We start from the raw sequence: 24,734 nt of genomic DNA, 5'->3' as shown, positions 1-24,734 counted from the left end.
GAGAAGTGAGACCAGTGTGAATATACACCGTGCTCTCCAAGGGTTCATTGGACATGGATTGATTGATGATGGCCCAAGACCCAGACATGCAGACTTGGGAGATCTCAGGGGAGGGTGCTGCTGTCCCAGGACCACCTTTGAGAGGGAGTGACTTAAAGGAAACATTGTTGTCTTCAGGTAGGTAAACTGTCTATCTTTAACTCAAATCAAAAGCAGTGTACAAAGACAGTTGAACATTCCTGCCAACAAATTTTCTTCATTTCTGCCCTACCTCAGCTTATTATTTATCTTGCACTGATGTGTATAATCATATGCATTCAAAAAATATTTTCCTGCCAGGCAGGTGACCAGATAGGTCAAAGGGATCCTTTCTCTGGAGTTCATCAATAGACACATAACTCAGTGTGCCTTTGTGTGCCCTTGGTGAGCCTGAGGAAAAGCGGGTCAAATTCCGAGTAGGACAAATTCACTCCTCACATTTGTCAGGGTAGCACTTGATGGTCAACAGCTCAGCTTGACTGCATTTCACCAACATCTTGACACCTGTCACATAAATGAAGGCGCTTCATTTCTTGGCTTAGAGAACAGGGCTGTTTTCCTGCTTGACCCCGCAGTCAGCAGTCAGGGAACCCAGGTCATGAACACAGGTGTGGCGTTACTCAGAACAGCTGATGGCATTCTTTCTGTATCCTCCACCCTGACCATTTAACCATGACCCCTCCTGCATCATTAAGCGAGCACAACAGAATTCATTTATTAAACCTGCATTGCTTCTCTTTCCTGTTTCTTCTTACTGGCCACAGCAGGTGTGTGGGTGACAGGATCCCAGAGTGAAGGGCTGTTGTTTTCCCTGTATAACACGCTGATGCCTGGAAATATGCAGCTTTTTATGGGGACATGGGCTCATTCGTCACTGCTAACCCCATTTCAGACCAAAGTGGGACCCATACAGTTCTTATTAGGTAAAGAGGTCTTGATGGTTACCGAGTTACACAACAGGACGAGAGCACCACAGAGAATGATGCGAAGCACCCCATGGGGCTGTCACATTTTGGGGGGGGTTGGCTAAAGACAGGTGATAAGTTGTAGAAACTTACGTGTAGGAAGGGAGCTACACAGAGGTTAGAGGGATGAGGAGAGGACTTTCTTGGTCAGAGAAGGTCTGTGAAGGAAAAGACCACTACAAAGTCTTAAGAGGGAGGGAAGAAAGTAGGTATGGGTACTGAAAGGGGACCCCAGGACCAGGGCAAATTAATAATGGCAGGAAGCTTTTGGAGATATGAGAAGGGGGCCAAGGACACACAGTTCTAAAGGCCACCATGAAGCAGTTATTCTAATGGCTCCAGGGAGTCACCGGCTGAGTACAAGATGTTTGGCAGATGGTTGGTTGAGTCCTAGGGAGGAGTGAACGAAACAACAAGCGCTGTGCTGTCCCTCCATACTCCAGCCTCACCACCTGGGTCCAGTCACTGTCACAATGGTCAGTCATTCCCTTTCTAGATGCCTCTTTACTATAGCCATTTCTTTTCTTGTTCTTATTCCTCAAAAAATACTAAAGAATCCGATGCGCTCAGGGGAAAATATCTGGCGAATGAGACTTCCTGAATTCATAGTGTAATGGGCAAGGCAACATTGATATGATAACATGGAAACAAGGCAGAGAGACCAGGAGGGAGATGACGGTGGGCAAGGCATGGCAGGCACGCCCTGAGGAAGTGCATTAGTGTTACATGGCATCATAGGGATGCTCAATATAGGGATACTGTAGTGCTTGGAAGCACAGTGGCACGCTTTACAGGGACATAATGGCATTGTGTGGCATGGTGGAAATTCTCAGCATAGAGATGCATTGGCACCGCAGAGCAGAAACCTGCTATCATAGAGATACTGTATTAGGAGAGCATGGTGGGAAGGGTTCATGTATAGATTCAGCAGCAGCCAGGTCATGGGGGAAATGTTTAATGTGGAGACAGAGGAACAGGCATGGTGTGGAGGGAAGGCTCTGTGTAGGGGTACAGTGGTGGCTGGGGCATGGGGGAAGGGATGCAGCAGTGGGTGGGGCATGGTGGGAGGGCTCCATGCATGGATGGGACAGTGGATGGAGCATGATGGGAAGGTTCCACGCAGGCCCTGGTTCCATCTCAGGCCATTCCGTTTTCATTTCTTAACATCAAAGCAATTCATGATCCATTGTTTACCAACGAGTCCCTAAACAGTTCCGTATTCATAAGGGGGTCTCAGTATACTTAGGTGGAAAGAGATACAGGAATTAAATAAAATCAAACAAAATAAAAAACAACTTTGCATTTCCTAAAGGGGTCGCCCAAAGTTACTCAGGCTAGCCTCCAACTCTGTAGCCCGGATAGTCCTCAGCTTGTGTTCCTCTTGCCTCTGCCTTCCCCAGCATCTGGGATGACAGGCCTGTACTGCTGGGCTTGGGCAAGCTTTCTGTTTTCAAACTGGTTTCACCCAAAACGAATCCAGAAGGAAAAATAGCATCGAAAACAGTGCTGTTAGCATTGACAGGCTGCTTAGGCAAACACACTCCTATTTGCAGGAAATCTTGGCTTGGTTCAGCACTGCTGTGTGGAGGTCAAGTTTATATTCATCCAATTAACTGCCACTGACTCTGTCCGTACTTAATCATCCCACGGCCCGGCTGATTCACAGCAGACTCACAGTTGCTCTCCAGTAGTAAACTCATCTAATTGAGTATTGCACGCAGCTAATTAAATATGAAAACAGGATTGTGTGCAGTCAAGTTTCCAGCCTGCCTCATAAACTTGCTGATTCTAATTTGTATTTACCAGAGAAATGTGGGTTCTCCTAGCCTACTAGTTAATAGGTTGATAGGAAAAGTATTCACAAACAAGGACAGCTGTTGTGTTTTGGGGCGATACTATTGCTGGGTAAAGTACATTATGCCTTTTGAAAACCACCAATTCACCTATGGAAGACACAACTTTAATCTTAATACCCAGGGCTAAAAGACCAGGACTTTTAAAAGGTTATCCATTCTGGGAAATGCCTGGGAAGTTAGTGGGAACTTGGTGCTACTTTGAGGTAATTTCTCCAGGTCTATCACACATTCTCCTCCTGGTGCCGGCGTGCCTTGTCATGACATGAGAAGCTGCAAGGAGATCTGCTTTGATAGCATAGGCCCTTCAACCAAAGGCAAAAGCAAATTCCTCTTCTTCTACCCCTCTGTGTTTGTATGTGCCTGAGTGTCCATGGGCATATTCATCCCTGTGCATATGTAGGTCAAAGGTCGATGACCTCTAGCATAATTATTTAGAAGCCATCAACTCTGTGTTTTGACACAAGGTTTACCACTATCTCTGTGTTTTCAGCTCTGAAATTACAAGCAAGCACAACCAAGCCTGGCTTCTGTGAGTGCTGGGGATCAAACTTGTGTCCTCATGTTTGCACTGTAAGCACTTTATCCCAGTTGGTCCTGTATTCACTGATGCTGCTGAAAAAAAAAATGATTTGTACAAAGAAAGGTTCTCAGAGCTGGGAATTATGGTGCAGATGTGATACCTATCCCAATTTGTAATTCCTTTGCATGTCAATTGCTTCATCTTTGATTGGGGATAATATCACCTGTCTCCTCAAGCTGCTGTGTGGACTCGATGGGAAAACAGATGACGGGCATTTAGCATATTGCCAATACACACTAAGCAGGCTATACGTAACATGGTAGATGCTTGCAAGTATGTTTTCCTTGTCATTGTGAAAGCTGGCCTGCAGACTTCAGGTCAGTTACAATTTTAGCTGGAAAAAAAAAATCCCTATCAGTATTATTTCCTCATTGTCTCATCAAAATCTCAAAGACGACTAACACTGTACAGACTCCCCAGTGGACTTTTGGAGAGACACCGCCTCTCATCTGCTCTATTCCCTTTCCTGATTTGCCCCAGGAAGACCTGCAAAACATCCAGGCAGCCACTACACTTCTGCTGGCACTACTGGCACCCAGCCTGCCCTGGAATCACAGGTGTCCAGCTAACAGAGTCACAGACCTTGCCATGCCTAATTTCCTTCCTTCCCACCCATAACTTGGCACCCAGCCTTATTTGGCTTCCATCTCCAGCCAGATAAGGACGGAGAGGCTAGCATATAAGATCCTCTGTGCTGTCCAATTTTCCCAAGTAGAAGATTGTACCTTTGACCATCTTCACATATCTTTCTCATGGACTTCTTTTTCTTTTGCTTGAATTAGGCTAATATTTTCAGCTGCTAACTTAAACTTCAATTTCCAGTGCATGCAGATTCTATGTTGCAGGGCCTACTAGAATACTGAAGTTATAAAAGCCCAAGGAACTGCTGCCCTCAACTGATCTGACAAGCCCCAGGGCAGAAGGAGGCTTGCCTTGTCTCCTCAGAAGTATTCAAGTGTTCCCCAAGATCTCAGCACATCCTTGAATGCACAGTGCCAATCACTGATGTGTCTGGATTCTTTGTGTTACTCTTTAAAAAGCAGGCAAGTTGGGGAGTTGTTATTGTTCTAATGTGATTAAAGGTACAATAAGGTGTGTGTGCAGCTAGAGGCAAAGCCATTGTTCTGTACCATTAAGCTCACAGCAGCCCCCCAAAGAAATTATAGGCAGATTGCCAATGGACCTAATGAAGAGCATCTCTTTGAATTATCTCTGGATGAGGAAAGGATCAAGCCAGAGCCTTAGAATATTTGATCCTCTTTGTGTGACTGTTATGAAGGCTTACTGAAGCCAGACACACCGGACTTTCTGGAAATGTAATTTATGGAAACCTTAATTTCTCTGTTCTAATAAGGTTTTACATAATAAGGGTGAGGATGCAATTATTAATTCCTGCAAGTGTTTTGTGAATTCCTCTGGCTATGGTTCAGGACGCCCAAAGAATAGGTGGAAGGAGGAATTTTACTTAGCTGGCACAAGGGTGGTTGGTCTGAGAAGTAGTTTGGGCTTCCTGAAAATAAATCTGCATGGCTCCCTAAACTGCTGACAACATGTATTTCAGATGGAAGTCATTTATCAGCAACTCACTGAACGATACTTCAGACAGAAATAGCCCCACAACATTTTACCTAGTAAAAACCAAACAGATTCCAGATTCCTTCTTTTGGGATTGTTGTCAGGCCTTAAGAGCACAAATAATATAGTTGAATAAAAAAAGAAAGAAGTTGACCCAGATTTGCTGTAGATATCATAGAGTTGAATTTTGGAAGGTGCTACTCTTACAAATGTATCTGAAATTCACCTGAGTGGAAGCTAAATGAAACTTTTGGTGCTGCTGATCCAAACCAAACCAAACCAAACCAAACCAAACCAAACCAAACCAAACCAAACCAAACCAAACCAAACCAAGCATGGAGTTTTGAAAACTACCATTTAACTTACTCCTTTTTCAATAGCCAAGTCTAACATAGCACCTTGCGTAGCCGATGAGGTCCTGTACTCTGCTCACTTCACTTCTAAATGTTAGGCTCAAAAAGAGAGGCCCCAGATCATCGGGCACATTTAGGATTAGGACACACCACACGGTGACATGAGAGAAGGGGCCAGATCACCAGTAGTGGCAGCGTTGTTGCTCAAGAACTCCCACACATCCCTACACTGCTAGAAACAGAACTTGTGTCCCACTAACCCCTGAGCATGAAGTAGGAAGCCAAGTACATTTCTAGGACTTAAGAGGCTTGTTTTCAGTGGGTGAGGCCGTTCAAAAACTCAGAATGTTTTCATTGGCCCCTTATATGCCTAGGTGCAGAAAGTCGACAGACATATGTACAGACACACCTTTTTTATTCAGCCAGTGGCTTGGTATCCTTAGGTTTTGCTCATAGCACATTTGGCTGTCTTGCTGTGTCTTGCTAGGGGCACCCGCCCTCTGGTGGCTCATGCAAAAAATGACAAACAACTAGCAGTTGATCAAATTTCTTTTTAAAGTCAAGCCTGGCTCTTCTTTAAAAAAAAAAAAAAAAGAACATATTTGCCACTTATTGTTATAAACCAAAAACCACACGCCCATTTTCCTGCTTGCCATAATGTTATTCTACTATGCTGATTTTAAAAAACTTACAGGAATGTGATTTTCTGTTTATTGAAATTATTTTTCAAAAAAAAAAAAAAAAGCCTGGCTGGTTCAAAAGGAAATCCTTAATTGCCAAGTTAGGGTACCAAGAACCATGTCAAAACTCCTTGTTCGAGATGGGGCTTGAGTAGTTAAAGAGAAAGCGCTCAACACAGATGTAAAATAAGCTAGCTGGGTTTTACTGAGCATACATACCCCCTGACATCTAAACTGAAAACTCGTGTTGTGACGTAGAAGCCATGACAAGCCACCTGCCATGGGTGACAGTCTGTAAGACCCAGTCACTTGCTTCAGAAGTTGCTAAGTTTGTACAGAGAGACTCGTGGAAGTGGCAAGTAACGTGTCCCGTTACAAGAAGCTGCCGAAAGGAGGACTCAGCAGAGGACTTTGCCCTGCTGAAAGCAGTGCCTTAAAACGGTTTTAAAACAACACAAAAACTGCGAGCATCCATCATTGCCCCCCCCCCTCCCCGTCTTCCCCAACTTGTTCAAAGGATGTGTGACCACTCTCTGACCCTTCCTGTCGGCTGCTCTGTAGAGCGCTTAGTTGTCATGGAGCTTTGTGCCACAGCTGCTTCCAACACACTGCAAGACCATCAACAGCTATTTAGACTCTCAAAATCAAGCACCGGAAAGCTGCTAGGAAGCACATTTCTTAAGAGAGTTAACAGAATATCTCTGGAGAAGTGAGCAAGGCTGGCTTAGGCAGAACACAAACACACACAGAAATTTCCCGATTCCTGCCCCGGGAGGGATGCTGCCAGGTGAGTACCGCAGAACAACCAGCCGCGCTGTTACCTGGCAAACTTCATAGAGTAATTTGTACTGCTCCTCTTGCTTCTGCGCGCTGCACAAGCTGCATCCCATGTTTGGAGGAATGTCAAAGAAAGCCTTCAGGACCGCCAGTGCCTGGGAGGCCACTCCCTCAGCATGCAGGCATTGAAGGGCTCTCTGAGAGCCTCAGGTGAGTCAGGCAGCTACAAAGCCTCGCACAGGCATGGCTCTCTGAGGCTGCAAAACAACTCTCTTGCTTCCTCCACGCTTCCTTTCCTTCCCTCCCAGCCTGCACGCACGCACGCGCGCGCGCGCGCACACACACACACACACACAGGCAGGCAGGCACATACACACACACCCTGCTCCCTCCTCCGAGTGACTCTGGCAGCTGGATTGTGGTCCAATGCACACGCTATATATACTGCTGCTCATGCATATTAATCAGCCCTCATTGACTATTCATAACAGACAATGATACAGAAGCTATAATTGCCAACTATGACAGTTGAAATTTCTCTAATTAACAAGCAAGTGCTCCAGTGGTAGGGAATAATAAAAAGACACTAACAATTTTGCAAGCCATTTTCTGGCAGTTACAAATAAACATGACTGCATTTTTTTCTCTGGCAGGGTCTCTTAGGATAATCCCTAATGCATTTTGGCTAAGTAGAAATTCATTTTTTAAATATATCATAAAATTTCTGATGATATAAAATGTATTTAATGCTGCAGATAATGATGGCACATAAACAGATTTTATGGGAAGGACATGTTTTGAATAATACTCCGAAAATGTTTAGCCCTGTACAAAGTTGTAGAGGGGAAAAAAAAAAAGGTTTCACCTATGAATAAAATATACACATGTAAATTGCAAGCTAGATCCATGAGTATGTAAAGTAGCTAGGTGTGGTGAGAAGAGAGGCTACCCTACAGGCGATCAAAAAGATTTTTATTACCAACATACCTCGCCAATCCCAAAGGCAGAAACTTATTTGTCAAAGTGACCTGGAAGGAATAGAAGCTGCCAGCCTCTTGCCCTCTCCTCAGCCGTGCAGATATCTCAGATAATGAAGAGGTGACACTTGAGAGGCAATTGTCACGAGCTGCTACCACCTATGCTCTGGTACCCCCCAGCTGCCCAGATTTCTGTACTTGTGCCTAGTGCTGTGTGTCAAGGAAGCAGCAGAGGTGATGGGAAAGCTGGAAAGCTGCTGTAAGAACAGCAGAGTTCTGTCTTAAAAGCAGTGTTTCTTGCTTCCCCATTCAGTCTCTGTCCTAGTGAAAAAGCCTCATGGCCTTTAAAAACTAAAAACTTTAAAAAAAAAAACAAACAAACAAACCAAACAAAACAAGCGAAAACTTGCTTGCCCTACTGCCCGAATGCAACGCATAACCTAGGTGTTTCTTCCTCACGCCAAATGGCAAGGCTGAACATTCCCATGAATGTTTCCAGAGCCATCACCACCCCCTTCCTCCGAGAAAGGGTGAACTGTCTGAGAAAGACTCCCACATCCCCTGTCAAGAGGTGTCATGGGAGTGCAAGAATAATGGCTCCTTTTTCAGGGAGCCGAGACACACCTGAGATGTGAGTGAGCCTGTCCCAATTAACTACTACTCGGGCTGCTGGCCAACAGGTGCGTAGGGTCCTATTTCTCAGACAGAAAATGAGGTACTGCCTCTTGGCTGGGCCAGCTCACAGCTCTGATGGTTGGAGGCAGGAGCTGGGGGAGGGGTGGCCACTTCCATTTTGCCTCCTTACCTGCTGCTTCTGCCTCAGCTGATACTGGAAGAGGTAGGCATAGACTGGACTGGGAGGTGGGTCTGGGTGGGAGCATTGATTGGCCACTGTGGAGGATTTGGGGAAGGGTCTTAGCTATCTAGCAGCTTGGGAAGTTTCCTCATCTGCAATGGATGAAAGCACAAAAATTTCCCCAGGGACCTAGAAGGCAAAATTTGGTCCTTGCCTATCAATTAGTCGGTACTCTGCTCTTTCCACCAGCTCTGGTTCCCACCACTCTCCAGACCAAGCACGGTGACGCTTGCTGAAAACTGTTCTTGTCTTCCCTTTCTTAATCAATCTTTTACCCCATCTCAGCCCATAGGAACCTTCTTGAGGAAAGCCTGTGCTAGGTCACTTGCCAGTGTCTCCTACAGGCATCTACTTCCCAGGGTGTTTGTCACTGTGTTGAATTACCATACCCTTTCCTCAGATGATAACCCCCTTCCATCCCTGTGTGTGTGTGTGTGCCCATATGTCCACATGCAGAGGCCAGAGGTGGGCATCCAGGGTCCTCCTCTGTCACTTCATATCTTAATTTTTTCTCATTAATTTATTTAGTTTACATCCTGATCGCAGCCTCCCCTCCCTCTTCTCCTCCCAGCCCCTCAATCTCCCCTCCAACGTAGGGCTCTTTGCGTTGAACATGGAGCTTGCTGTTTTGACTGTACTGGCTGCCTAGCAAACCCCAGGGCTCCTCCTGTCTTTGTGTCCTGCTCCCACTCCAATCACTGGGGGTTACAGTAATACACAGCCACCTCTAGCCCTTACACCGGGTGTTCCATCCAAACACAGGTCCTCATACTTGCCTGGCAGGTACTTTACCCAGGAGCCATCTCCCCATCGCTGGGATAACGTCAGAATCAGTGATGATCCTGTTGACAGATGGCCACATGTTTACTGTCTCCTTGTAGGAGGCTTAAGCTCCATGAGGCAGTCTCCCCATCTCCAACCCTGGGAGCTCAGGAAACAGGTCGGCTAGCTGAATAGGTGGAGGGCCACCTGCCAGCTCCGTAAAGCTAGGAATGCCAACGTAAGCCCAGAGAGCACCCCCATGAAACAGAAAGCACAGTGCCAGGTGTCCCTGGGAAGGGAAGGCTTGCAGTCACGGCTGACTCCCCTCCTCTAAAGTTACAAGGACTCTTGGCTTCTTGGCTTCACAGTCATTCTTTGTTTCCTCACTTTCAAACAACTACAAATAAACATTGAAATGAACCCACGTTGAGTTGTTAGAGAATGTCTATGTCTTTTTATACATCTTTGTTATGAATCTTTCAAGTTATAATCCCAAGCTGAGAGAGCTGTAGTGAACACTCCACTGAGCTTGAGCACAGTGACGGTTAAACATTTTGGACTCAGGAGAGTTTTATAAGCTTAAAAAGGTTGAAACAACTTGTAGGTACATACTTACAATCCTAGCACTGAGGTTTATGGTCAAGTTTATGGTCAGCCTACGGTATATAAAAAAGACACTGTCTCAAAAAAAAGTCAGAGAGTATCAGAGTATTATCAATGTAACTATTGATAATTTAAATATTATCATGTAAATTAAATATTATAATGTAAATATTGATATTATCACTATCTACCAGAATGTGAGCAATCAGAAATGTAAAAGTTATTTCTTCATTAATTCACTGAAAAAGAACAGTAACTGGGAGGGGAGACAACCCAGCAAGAAAACATGCAAACATGAGAACCCAAGTCAAAGCCACAGGATTTATGTGAAGTTGGGTGTGGAAATAAGCATGTGAAATCCCAGAGCTTTTCTGAGAGGTGAATGATGGGATGTGGAAACAGGATACTCCCCAGAAGCTCATGGTCAATTAGCCTGGTGTACACAGTGGCAAGCAACAGTTTCAAGCAGGGTAGAAAGTGAGCAGACAGACAGACAGACAGACACACAGTAGTAACAAACCCATAGCATATTAATATAGATAGCATAATGGAGATGACTGTAGTTTCTACAACAGAAGTTTTGGAGGGGAAAGGCAGCATTTTGCATTTTTACCACCACCCTCTGATGTCCAGCCTCAGGGGAGACAACAGATTGTCATGGTTGCTGCTGTACCCAATGCCTGTTACAAGCATCATGTGGCTGCTAGGAAATGCCACTGGACTGTCTAACTCTAAAAGAATAGCAGGGAGGGAAAGCATACTTTCACACTGTAGGTGCTGAGAAACGGGCATCCAAGGCCTGTGGGGTGCCCAGGCCTCCCTCTGAAAACTGCTGTCTCAGGAGAACATTTTAACGAGCTGGATATCACACACCTACTTGCCTGACAGAGAAGAGGGGCATAGAGAGGACACCAGACCAAACTCTACTCCCACTGGTGTTCCCATTCTTGGCATTAAAACATCACATAGAATTAACAATGCAAAACTCTATGTACCCACATTGCCTAAAACAAGTGAACATTCATACAGAGTGCCGTTATGTGGGACAATTGCCCAGCATGTGTACTGTGCAATCTCATTTTCAAAATCTTGATTTAACTTAGCCTGTAAGCATCATGATATTTCTGAGAGAGGTTCGCCTGTTTGATGGAACACACTATAGCATCAAGCCACACTGATCCCAGTGGCAGTGTAAGGACACACACTGTTAGAGATGGAAAGGGAAAAACGAAAAACTGCATGTTGCACAGAGGCATGCATTATCTGCAGAAGATGTTCAATGTCTTTCCCCAAGTTAGTCTCTGCATTATCTGAAAACCCTAACAAGCTCCCCGGAGCACAAGACACTTTTCTCAGGTATCCTGTACCATCCATATCTGCCTCTTTCTGACCTCCTGAAAATTAAAAAAAAAAAAGTGCAAAGAAGGGTCAGCAAAGAGCACTCAGTGAGTGAGAGGAACCCCTTTGAAGGGGTCCAGGGCAGGTCTTTAGTAATTGGTCTCTGGACATCCATAGATCATTGGGGATTGTGTGGGCTAGCTCTTTTTGTCAACTTGACACAAGCCAGAGTTATTTGGGAAGACTTCAATTGAGAAAATGCAGACCCTTTCCCCAACCCTGTGCCTCTGGGTAAACCTGTGGTGCATTTTCTTGATTGATGTGAGAGGGCCCAGCCCTTAATGGGTGGGTGCCACCCTTGGGCTGGTGGTTCTGGGAGCTAGAAGAAAGCAGGAAGAACAAGCCAATAAGCAGTACTTCCTCTGTGGCTTCTAATTCAGTTCCTTCCCCCAGGTCCCTGCCTTGACTTTCCTGAATGATAGATTCCAGGCTCTAAGATGAAATAAACTCTTTCATTCTCAGGTGTTTTTTTTTTTTTTTAATTTTTTAAAATTTTTTATGAAAGAGGTTTGTTAGATGGAGATAAAGAGAGAGAGAAGGAGAGAGGGAGACATGATAGGGGGAAGAGAGGGGGCACCCCAATAGAGAAAGGGGTTCTCAGGTGTTTTATCAGAGCAATAAAAACCTTAACTAAGATTGGGGTGCTTGTCAGGGTCAGCAGGTGTGGATGTGAACTTACCTGCACGTAACTGATGAGTAAGTTCTCTGAAGCGAGCACATTGTTTTCTCACACAACTGTGCTACCTTGTCTGGTCCTGAAATAGGACCTCCTTATATGGTGTATAAGAGATGCAGGTCTCATTTAACTATACACAAAACCTTCCCCTTGGACTTCCTGGAAGACTGTAAGAATAGATGTGGGATGATAAGGGTAATGAGGTAGAAAAAATGTCAGGTAGAGCCGTTGTATCGGTGAGTGGTAGGACAGAACTGTCTCCCTCAAACCGCCCAGCTAGTTGTGTTGATCCTGCTGCCTTGGCCTTTCCTCAGGTTGTTTTCAGCTTCCTTCCAGATCACAATTACCAAGTTGTCTTCCTCATTGTTCCAAACTCCTTCTTCCTTCAATTCTTACCATACATCGTGGTTAAGAGTATTTATTAGTCACACACCATAGCACAAATTGCAAGCTCTCCAGCAAAGGACCAAGCCCTTCGATTTGTCCCCCTTTTCTTCATTTGCTGGGCATAGGCACGCTGGTGTCCATTTAACTGAGTCAAATCTGTACTCTCTGCCCGGGGTACCCAACTTCATGCTTGCTAGCACGCCCCTTGACTTCACCTCCCGCGTCACAGCAGCATCCCACAGGCAACGGTGAACCTCCTGCATAACTCCCAGGAGGAGACAGCCTACATCTGCATCACTCTCCTCTTTCTAGCTTGGAGTCTAGGACGAGATCCCATGCCTCACTCAGCTGTCTGCCCAACTCTACCCTGTGAGGGTGCTCCGTGAATACCCAATAAACAAACTCACTATCAGATACGGAACTGAACTCTGAACTCTGCAGGGTAGCTTTTCTGGGTTAGCTGGATATGGAACCAACAAACAAATATTCAACATGGACAAAGGGGTTTGCTTTCACAAGGAAGTTAAGACCGAAAGCTTGAAAAATACACCTTTTCTGCCTTGGGTAAGAGGCTTATTCCTATAAACGCTGGACACTAGTCTTGGCCAGGGATTCAGTCATACTCTGAGGAAATGGTTTAGTGACTTCTAGTTAACCCTCAACAAGGCCAGAAATGTTTTTGATAGCTTACCTGAATCACAGTTAGTGAGTGGCCCCTGGGCTTTATTGAGAGGCAAGTTGTTGTTTGAAAAAAAAAAAAAAGAATGGAAAGGCAGCATGCCATTTTAGCTGAGGAGAATGCATCTTGAAAGGTATCAGTAAACACTAAAGTGATGACTGAGACACACGTAAGAGAGGCTGTGAATGTGGCTTTGTTCCCGAGAAGCTCTATGTTCAGAACATCAGCTCAGGATCCCACGTCTCATTTTGAACAATGAAAAGGTAATTTTTTTTCCTTGCTAAGTTGGTTGAGGGGTGGTTGTCTGAAGGGCATTTGCCTGTTCATTTAGAAAGCTCATGGAATACACTGGCTGCTGGAGAATGACAGTTTCCTGTATGTATTCGAAGCTCCTGGAGATGCTGTGCTCTACAAGGAGGTTAGGTAAGGGAAGAGGCAAGCAGACTGCTGAGCATGTTCTGCAGCTGCCTTCAAATGTCATGCAGGCAGATGAGCATCTATCTCAAAGACCTGTGTAGCAAACCACAGAGGCTGGGGGACAAGAATGCAATGAAGGCCAGCAATGGGGAGAAGGCACCTGTTATGTTCATGAAAGTGGCAGGAAAAGTTCTCTTAACTGCTCTCATCTTCAACAGAAAGAACAGGTTGCCTGATGTACTTGAGCTATGAGGTCACCCCTGTCAGATGTCTAGTCTTTAGACTGCCATAGCATATTGTGACGGTGCCTGGACCTCTTCCTGTCATGGGTGACAGATGAGCGTCTCTATTGTCCCCCAGCTGGACTTAGGATTCCTGAGAATGGATTCTCCTAAATGTCTGGAGTGATCCTCAGCCCCAGGAGACCCTGGAAAGCATGTGGAAAGAACATGGCTGAGTTCCTATAAGGATATCACGTGGGCTGTGGTGTGAGCATCTGGATAGGGTAGTGAGGTATGCTGTAATGACTCAGCCCAGTCTATCCAACAACTTGCCAAAGGGCGTGGTGAGCTCATAGCATCTTGGGAACAAGGCTTCTCTACGTTACAGTGGGGTGACCACCTGCTCCAGAGTTGCAGGGGAGGACTCATCAAAGAACAAAAGCCTGTCAGAGCTTTTAGACCATATTCTGCAAGTGGCCAATGAAATAGGAAAAAAAAATTGACGAAAATGACAGTCTTGAAGGATAGAAAAATCCTTCTGGCACACTCTAGCTAGGGGGTCATCAACCTTTCCCATAAAGGTAGAGCTAAAGAGAAAAATCTCTTTTGTGGGACAAGAAACAAAATCAAGACTATCACACTGTCTTGTATATTCATAACAACCCCTTAAACATAGAATGCATCCATTGTTCGCAGACCCTACCAAGATGGGCTATATGCTGATCTGGCTTGTGGACCATAACTGGCCAACAAGGACATCTGAATTTAAGCAATGGTTCTTCCATACTAATGGGAGGATGAGCCAGTGACCCTCACCATTCCGCCCAGCCATTCCTGTTCAACCCAAGTGGGAACTGTGGCTGAAGGAGTCAAAGCACTGTGTGCAGTCACACTCAGCGTGCACCTGGCAGCAATGAGATCAGAATCTGGACAACATAACCCTAAAGCAGGTAGGACCTTGCCTGTCCATTAGGAATGCTGATGTATGCAGCAGGCTTTACAGACTACCTTCTTGTCAAGAAAGGGCTGGGCCTGGTAAAGAAAACAGCTCAAGAAACACAATGTCCTCACCAAATGATCCCAATCAACACGTGTTCTGTAAAGAGCTAGCCAGCCAGCAGGACCGGGCATGACTGGTCAGCACCAGTCATGATACGTCTAGTCTCATTCTGGACAGTTCTCCTTCACATGTAGAGCCAGCGAATCGCTAGGTCCACAGGAGTCTCTCCTAAGTACAGGGGATAGGAAGAACCTTCAGATCTGCCTCTGAGCTCAGTGAACAGAATAGATGTGCAACAGACTTCATTCTGCATGATGTGTGGAGGTGACAGAGAGGCTCTGTGACCCTGCCCAGGCTTCTTGCTCACCTTGTCAGGGATTGCAGACCTGAGAGAATCTTGTGGGTATGCTCCAATCCTAAGACAGGAGGTTCCACTGGGCATCAAAAAAGTCCCGGTGGGGGAAAGACACAAATGAATCATGGGAACAGAGGAGTGAGGGAAAGCAGAGGTCTGGATGAGAGTAGCAGGAACTCAGACAGGGGCGTGTTCAATGCCACGTGGAGGCTTAACCCGGGCTTAGTTATGAGTGTAGAGGCCTGGCTCCAAGGAGAGAGAAAGGCAAATGACAGGGTGATCAGAGAACAAGAGAGAGAAAGGAGAGAAACTTTGGGACACAGGAAAATACAACTGGTGTGCCTTGGAGATTCATGGAGTAACAAGCTTGTAAAATGGTGACCTCATCTTTTTTTTTTTTTTTTAAGTTAATGGGTTTCGAACTAGATGTTGGGCCAGTGGCAGTGTCTTCAAAATTTTTAAAATTAAATGGTAATTCAGAAAAATCAGAAATAGTTAAACGTCAACAGCTGCAATCTAAAATACGGGCTTAAAAATGTCTTTTGTTAAGTTCCTATGGTCCAGTACATGGGACCTTGTATTCCCATGTGCCAAAACTGAGCAGCAGCAGGGCAAAGCTGTTCCCTGGAAACGGGTGTGTGGTCCTGACTGCTTAGCTTCTCCTAGGCCCTGGCATGTAAGAGTTGAAGCTACAGAGCACCAAGGTGCCAGGTTTATGCGAGGTTGGTTATCTATTATGCTGTAAATATAAAACATCTGTCTGAGGCCACAGGTGGCAGGTAGAGCCCACTGAAGGGAGGCTGTGTCTTCTGGGAGCTCCTTCTGAGAGAGAGTGTGAGAACTTCGCTGTTCCCAGGCTCGTTCTGTCACAGCCTACGGCTGCAGACAGGAAGCAGAAGTGGTACCAGCTCATGGATGGAAACTGTAGCCTTGTCTCATCCCTCCAGCCATTCACTCACCATCCTTACTCATCACCTGCTGTGAACCAGACACCTTTGTTTAGTGATTGACATGGGACACACAATCCCTGCCCTCATGCAGCAATCATCTGTAGCTCATCTTTGGCTTCCACAGGGCCCCAGGTGCTCTGGCTAAGATTACTGCTGCTCTCCCAGTTGTCATACTCTGTCCTTTGGTCCTCAGGGTTGGTGACATGTCTACTGCGTCTTGTTCTGTGAGGTCTCTCCATTTCTCCTCCTGTGACTTCCGGTTATAGGAAACTGCTGTGATTGTCAGTCAGTGCCTCTAGTACTATTTATGTAATTGTTTTCTTTAAATTTGCTCATTTGATTTTAGTTATGTATTTTTAAAATAAAGTCTCATCCCCACACTATAAAAAACAAATCACTCACAGCGTGTGAAAAATACTATACAGCAACTGTGTGAATTTAAAAATAAGAAGACTTATCATATTCCACATAATACTGACAGTTTGCTGTGTTTATCAGGGGCGAGGGAGTTTCTACTTTGTATTGAATTCCAGCCTCACTATGCCTTTCCCCACACTGTCTCGCCAACTCTGTATATTTGGCTTCCAGAACCTTCCTGTTTTCTGGTCTGCTTTCTGAAGGATGTCTAGAATCTCTCTCTTCACCACCCATTTGTGAACTGGCATGTCTTCCCTTGCCTTTGCATTCTGCAGCCTGAACTCCATCCTTCAGCTCCACATTCGTATTAAAGCCAACCCCAGCTTCCCCATCAAAACTGAAGCTCTGCAGCCATCTGCATTCTGCCACCTCATTGAGGTGCAGCCTTCTGCCTTCCCAACCATTTAATTCAAGCAGACAAAGGTGATGCTGAGGGTTTGGAATAGAATGGAGGCTCCAGGACCAGCCTCATATGTCTGAGAGCCTTTAAGTTCCTGCAGCCAAGCACCAACACAAGGAAGAACTTTCTGGGCAGAGATGGCTCTGGAGCCTCCAGGCGTGTAGCATAGGCAAAGAAAGTCCTCATGGACTGTGCCCTTTGAATGTAGATGGAGGATGAGCCAGGAGTGATGCTTGCAGAAGAGCCTCTGATTGTGTTAGTGCAAAGGAGAAGAGGTTAGAGAGGGTGAAAGGGTAGGCTTGCAGAGATGGCTCGGTTGGTAAAAGCTTGCCGTATGTATGTGAGAACCTAACTTTGATCCCTAGAACCTGTGTAGAAAAGCTGTGCGTTTTGTGGCAAGTTATTGCAATCCCAGTGCCGGTGAGGCAAAGCTAGTTGTATTCCTGAGGTTCCCTAGTCAACTAGCCTAGCCAAAATGGCAAGCTCCGAGCCAGTGAGAGATTCAGTCTCAAAACACCATCACCACCACAAACCACCACCCAATGGCTTGAGTCTTGAGGAATGATACTCAAGGTTGCTTTCTGGTATCACATCCATATGTACACATGTACGGACACGTGAACACACACACATATATGTGGGCACATAAATACACATGTATGCAGAGTGAGAAAGTGGCTTCAGGCTAGAGGCAGAGAAAGCTTAAATCTGAATTTTGAACTGGGCGCCCAACTGGCAACTGGCTTTGTATTTTCTGGCTCACAGTGGAATATCAGAGCTGCATTGGATATTTTGACAGCTTTCCCTTTTTCCCTTTTTGGCCAAATTTTGGAATTGAGGACATGTCCCCATAGTAGACTGTTCTTTCAATGAGCTTGGAATTGAATCACGGGCCTGTTGGCTATGAGGTTTGAAGAAGCTGGGTAATGGGGGAAGCATGTGTTAGCTGGGTGACTTGGGCATTACAGAGAGGATGGCTCCTGACTTTAAAAAAGCTCTACTCAGAAGTTAAACAAGAAGCACTGAAGACACTTACTTGGGGGAAAAAACATTGTCAACTGAGGCTTGATCATTCACTCGTACCTATGAGGTTCCAGTGCCATCACGTCTGAAATTACTTACGAAGCTTCTACCCTGGATTTACTTTCTATATAAAACAGCACTTCACAGAGTAAGTTAGTAAATGTCATCAAGACCAATGGTTTGTTTAGACAGGGAGATTCACCAACAAATGGCAATACTAATTTTTTACATTCTCTTGGAAAATATAACAATTTAGTATGTTTGTGAGCAGGATAAGAGCCAGTGACATTGCGCTTAATCTTTAAAAATGAATCTATGTGTGTCCAAACGCTAATAGAAATTTTCACCACTATAAATGGGGAGAAGCTGAACACTAGATCACTGGCAAGATGCTCACTTAGGATTCTGGTCTCATGGCCAGAGCCCAGGGGCAGGGAAAATGGAAGTGATTTAGACCAGTCTCTGGTAAGATACGTTTGATATTAGTGGGCTTGCTGGAGCGAAACAGTGATACCAGAGAGATACAAAGGTGTGAAAACCATTATAGTGCATCCAAATGTTGGGAGGCCTTGACACTGACATCTTTCAGGTGAACTGTCTATGCCCACCAGGCAGCTGTGTGCTGGGCACTAGCAGCTAGATGAGTGGGAGCGACCAAACCACAATTCGGTTTTGGGAAAGAAGAGGGGAATGGTAAGACCCTGTTTCACATCTTCCTTTCATGGGGGTGGGGGGGAGACCTGTGAGGACAGTAAATTCTGCCTAACTCCTTCCTGTGTCCTGCTATGACCTGCCTTGGGGTGAGCCATGTCCTGATAGAAAATGGAAGAAATCCACAGGTGTGTGGATACTGAGTGCTTCTTCAAAGGTGTGCTTGAGCAAGCCACACCATGGCCCCTGCCAACCACCTCATCATGTAATTATTACTGGTGCCTTGTGCCCTCTAGAGCAGTAAGACGCCATCATTTGGCTGCCACCGACTGGTTTAGCGAAAGAGGGAACATGCTGAAGATGAGGAATGTAGCTGAAGGCATACTGTCTTATGTGCATCACAAAGGCTTTAGTGGTCAGCACTTTTCTTGCAAGAACAAGCAAATAAAACAACTCTGAAGGCATACTTAGCCTAAGTTAAGATTTTTGAAAACTGTATTAATAACTGCTTATTAAATCCCCAGTACCCTCTTCCTAGCCTGACCCATTGTCTACGCGTCTGGCCACGTGGGTGTAGAATACACCACGACCCAGGGTAGTGAGAGTGGAGGGAGTGACATTTCCAGACATGAGAAATTCCCCACATGATGAAGGAGGGATGGGAAGGCTCATGGAAGCATGGAGGCTTCGGAGCCTATTCAGTCACATACTGAGTCACACTGTTCTCCATGTCTGTGCTTCAAGTGTCCTCCACCCTGTGGTGCCCCGTGACCCACTCTCTCCCACCACATTTCTTCCCTACTTGTGCCAGCTACGTGGTGACAGCAGTTTGGCAGGATTCTTGACTGATTCTGACTGGCACGGGCTCCATCTTCCTGCTTCCTGCCAACCTCCTGAAATGCAGCAGGCTTTTTGCAGTCCATGTATTAATATCTGCCACCCTGCTAACTTCCCTCCCTGTATTATTATTCTAGGTGGAGAAACAACCTCTGTGGCTCCTCTGAACCCCATGTTCTTGCACTGTCTCCGCACACCCCCCCCACACACACACCGGCCATGCTGCTCACCCAGGATATCCATTCTGTTTTTCATTGTTCTGGCAAAACACCTGATATACTCTAAGGAAGGGGGGTTAGTTTACAACTTGAGAGTATAATCCCTCATAACTACAGGAGCATGGGGCACCTGGTAAGGAGGCAGAAAATGGTGTTCAACTTGCTTTCTCCTTTTTATTCACTCTAGGATCCCAACCCATGACATGCTGCTGCCTGAGTTTAGGGAGGGTTTTCCAACCTCAAAGAACACAATCTAGAAAGTCCCTCACAGACATGTCCAGGGGTTTCTTCTCCATGATTCCAGATGCCTTCAAGTTATCCATATTCACCATTACATTCAGTCACATAGGCAGCCTCCCTTTTATGCCCATGACCTTAGGCTTTCTATACTAACAGGCATGCACTCCTGGACCACTGTCCATCCTGATGGGACTGTTGCTTATGCCTCTTGTTGTCTGTCCTTTTCCTTTAGCCCAAGGCTGTTCCCTAGATATCTTCCAGATTCATGAATGCCATGGCCCCAACTCTTCCTCTTCCTCCAGCCTTCCCCTCATACTTCTCCACAGCCTACATGTAACAGTCTTCACTTTCACCCACTCAAACAATTATTAAGTTGCTGTCCAAAATGTTTAGGGTCTTACAGGAAGAAGTCACCTCTCTATTTCATGGAAGCATTGAGATGTGTCCCTAGCCTCCCTCGTCGTCTAAACACTGCTACCAGCTCTAGCTCCTGTCTAACTGCAGACTTTCACCCTGTCCTGCCACCAACAATATATATTCCTGTAATGTCTCAGTAGATCACCATATACCCTTCTGGCCACATGTGCCAGCTCCCCTCTTTCTTCTTCTAAATGACGGGGTACATCTCAGAAATCACCACCTTTCCACTCCGCAGCATACTACGTAGCGTGCATGTCAAGTCCTTCCCTCAGCTCGTGTCTGTGCACCATCATGGAGAACAGAGCAATTGGAACTGTCTGGTGCCATCTAACCATACCTCTCATCACCTGGCAAGCAAGGGCTAGCAAGGTGGGGCACCTGGGATCTGGAATCAGGCTGTTTCATCACAAATCCCAGCTCAGACTCTTCAGCACAGGCCCTCTCTTCCTCAGTCAACATTTCATCTAGCTACACATGACTTAGAAGAATTACTTATATTTGATTACTCAGCAAGCAGAGTGCCTGGCTCCTAGCACCAGTGGCAGATTTCAGATTTTCCTCTTTTTTTCTTTTCAAACTCTTTATTTTCCATGTCCACTGGAGATGACACGCACACACAATACTTAGTTCCTTCCATTGACAACCTCAGGCTCTTAGCACACCCACAGGCACGTAAACGAACTGTCTAAACAAGCTTTCAATGAGCCATGACAGATGCTGGAAGAACAGAATGGACAGACAAGACGAAAGAGTTAATTCTGCTTGGTTTATCAGAGAATGTGATCTAAATCTTATCTTCCCTTGGGGGAAACTTAGCTTCCATAGGAGCCACGGGTATACTTGATATAAAAAGATTTCCAAGAGGGAAATATCATGGCCAGAAATAATTAGGACAGAATTATTCAGACTTTGGAGTGAAGTTCTTGTGTGTAGTGATAGACAAGAAACATGAGACAATATAATTGGTGGCCACCCTGTGAAGCCATTCACAAGATTTGTCACCTCAAGCCAGAGAAACCATGGGAACACCTGACACGACACGTCTATACCTGCGGTACCGTCATACTGAGCAGCCATCACCATGGCTACCACAACCCAGTTTCCAACTCTAGAAGGGACCTTCACATTCATCTTTCGAAGCGGTGCACTGGATGAGCAGGGCTGATTTCTATGGGCCTTTGAACTTCTGATTCTCCCCTACTTCTTTGAGTTTCATTTTAAGCCTGGTCTTTGCAGAGGTAGGGGAGGAGATCACAGATAATTAAAGCTGAAAATATTCTCATTTTGTGGTGGGGCTAACAAGTGAAACTACGAGTAATGATGTAATCCAACTTGTCAAAAAGGAAAATGAAAAGAGGAGACAGAAGGCAGGACAGAGCCTGGGGACCTGGTGTGCCATGTCATCTTCTAATTAACTAACTGATCCTTTAAACTGTCAAACTCGGCGAGACACTCTATGGCCTGGTGTCTGATTAATATTCATACATAGGCACAGGATGCTCTGATTTTGGTCCCAGTGGTTGTAGTTAAACATCAGTCTTTAAAAGGGAGAGAGAGAAAGCAAAACCTGCCTGGCAAGCTTAAGTGTCCAGGTTTTACATTCATAGGGAAATGAGGAGAGGCCACCCTGAGGTCCCCTATCCACAGTGAGAGCAATTCCCCACAGATGCATATTGATTTGTGAGTCATGATGAGGACTTGTATATTGAAAAAATAATTATTTTGCTTCTTTTTTCTGGCAGCCACCTTGTTAATCACACTTTGGTGCCTTATTGTTAAATAAGTGAACGGCACCTGTAAAATTACATAGCATGTGGTAATATAATCAAGCTTTTAATTTCAAACAAAAATAATCGAATATATAATTTAATAAAGCAAGCTAGAATTGATCATTGAGTTGAACTGTCACTAGTGGTAACCTTGACTTCCTGTTCCTGTAACATGAGCTATAAAAGGATACTAATACAGATTTTTACTGATATGCAAAAGATGTTTGAATCCAGGACATAAAATATTCCTATAGCTGCTGAGACACATGGCAGACAGCTTCTATGGAAGACAGTGACAAAACCAGGAATCTTGGGAGGACTTTTCCTTTACTGACTTTACTCTTTATTTATTAAAGACCTTACAAAGAAGAAAACAAGTCAACCCAGTCCTCCTGAATTTACTTTTAGGAAATATTTTCTAAAATTATTTTAGAGCAACAAATATGATACCAGGCTCATGGTGTGAATCCATTCTGTAGCACTCTAGGACTATGCTGGCATCCCATCAAATCCTATCAGCTATTCTATCCTGCTTTCTATAGAGCTTATTCAGCAGCCTCAGCCTAGTGTCGAATTACCGTCAAACTACTTCAACTTACAGTAAAAAATGGGGAACACTGCTAATGAACACAAGGCTGTAGACCACCAACATTGAAACGGTATGGCCCTGCCAGATCTGGGGTGCTCGCTGTAACCCACAGACACTGAACCCTACCGAGTAATAAGAAACCTTAACACACTCCAGTCATTTTCTTTGATGGACAACGGCACGTACACAGAATGCAAACCTTTACCGTGAAAGGAGACGCCCAGGCCTAACGCACACACGTCCATTCAAAGTGGAGAAAGTGGAGGGCAGTGGGGTTTACAGGCTGAGCAGACATGCATGGTCAGGATGGTTCAACTCCAAGGGCAAATGCCTCCAGGCCTTTTTTTCTTTGTGTGTGTGTGTTTTTTTACTTTTTTTTTTATTTTTTGTATTTCTGCTAACTAGTACAAGATGAGGAGGAAAACCATCCAACCGCACCATCATGGCTGCTCCGAGTCACGCCCACCTGCAAGAGCCTACCTGTGACAGGTTGCTCGGGAAAGATTGGCAAGTTTCTGAGTTCTGTCTGTTCTCTTGGAGGAGAGCATCAATATCAAGGATCAGAAAACCTCTCCCTGGCAGTTGGTCATCTGCGGGATTACAAGGATTTCTTGCACTTTTATAAAAAAAAAAAAATTAAAATAATGTAGCTGACACATCTCAGATGCCACACATGCCCGCCTCCTCTTAGAGTGGAGCCCTCAGGGGACCTACCATCGTCACTGCTGGTCCAGACCTCTGAGCTCCCTTTCAGGAGGGTTCCATCACCCAGGCAGGGCCATCTCCCATCTGAAGGCAGTGCCGGAGGACTTGCCAGATGAGACCCTGTGCTGCGTTTCTCCGAGCTGCAAATACCTCTTGAGGTGGGGAGCAGGCTCCTGGGACACCGAAACTGGCTCGGCTCCACCAACAATAAAGTAATTAATGGTGTCTTTCAGGGCAAGCGCAGTAAAAAAAAAAATAATTGGTCTCCCTTTTTTTTTTTTCCCCTGCTAATGAATGATTGGTACAGTCAATATTTGTGTTGTTGGGAGGGGATGTGTGGATGGATGTGTGAGTGGGATGGAGAGGGAACTCTTAGGGATGCAATACTCAAACCAGTCCATCAGTCCCGTGAAGAACCCTGAACTGCAGACCACAAACACCAGAGAACAACATGGCACGGACGACAGCACACTGACTAATCCATCTGAGGCCTGAGCCTGACACTTAGGACACAGTGCAAAGACACACCAAATAGGGACACTAAAGCAAACAAATAAGTGGAATTAAAATAATAATAATAATAATAATAATAATAATAATAATAATAATAATAATAATGTCAAAGCTAAACTGGTTTCAGAGAGAGGACTGAGTTACCAAGCTACCTTCTCCAGCACCACTGCCCACTTGGGTCAAAAGACAGCCCCCTCGAATTTGTTATAAGAACAAATGGCTTTTGGAAGCCAGGTGTCTCCACCCACTGCAGTCACTTCCCGCTCTCTATGAGGTCATCAATTTCTCTCTACTGACTCTCACAGACCCCCGAAGCGTCTCACCACACACGGCTCTCTAGACCGCAGACTGTAAAGATAAACACGCTTGAGCTGCTCATTGGCAAGTGGCCGTGTTGAGCAGCAGCTACACTGCACTGCCGCTCAGCACAGACAGGACACTGGGAGAATCGTCCCAGCACACGCACGTAGGAAGTAACCCGGATATATGTGTCTTGGGCCACAGTGATATTTCTCTTATGGAAGAGAAAAAAAAATGGCTTGCTTGATCTTCAACTATCATCCCAAAATTTGGCCGGAACTTGGTTAGCTGTGGGGAAGCGATGCCAGGACTCTCGGTCTGTTCCAATCTGTGGGTGCTCAAGTTCCTTACGTAAACTGTGTAGTGATTGCATATAATACCCTCCTATGTACTCTTATTACTTATATGACGAACTGTAGCACTGTACAGATCGTTGTTACGCGGTGCTGCTTATGGAATAACAACAAGGAAAAGTCTGCACGTGTTTGGTACAGATCCATGTGTGTGTGTGTGTGTGTGTGTGTGTGTGTGTGTGTGTGTGTGTGT

General features: G+C 45.3%; 1 protein-coding gene across 2 annotated transcripts in view; it reads right to left on the bottom strand.

The window, feature by feature from the left end:
* Positions 1–24,734, bottom strand: part of Pdzrn3 (PDZ domain containing ring finger 3) — a 237,442-nt gene that overhangs the window by 41,704 nt on the left and 171,004 nt on the right. Inside the window, exon 1 of one of the 2 annotated variants that reach the window (XM_055628650.1) lies at positions 6,870–6,939. The exons of the other annotated variant lie outside the window; for it this stretch is intronic. Coding sequence (XP_055484625.1) covers positions 6,870–6,938 — 69 coding nt within the window. The 5' untranslated portion in view covers position 6,939. Of the gene's footprint in view, positions 1–6,869; positions 6,940–24,734 lie in introns of those variants that run through there. 2 annotated transcript variants of the gene reach the window in all.

This window comes from Psammomys obesus, unplaced genomic scaffold, assembly GCF_907164565.1.
Source record: "Psammomys obesus unplaced genomic scaffold, mPsaObe1.curated_primary_1811, whole genome shotgun sequence".
Lineage (NCBI taxonomy): Eukaryota > Metazoa > Chordata > Mammalia > Rodentia > Muridae > Psammomys > Psammomys obesus.
The sequence above is the reverse complement of the archived record's forward strand: the minus strand, read 5'-3'. Positions and strand labels throughout refer to the sequence as shown.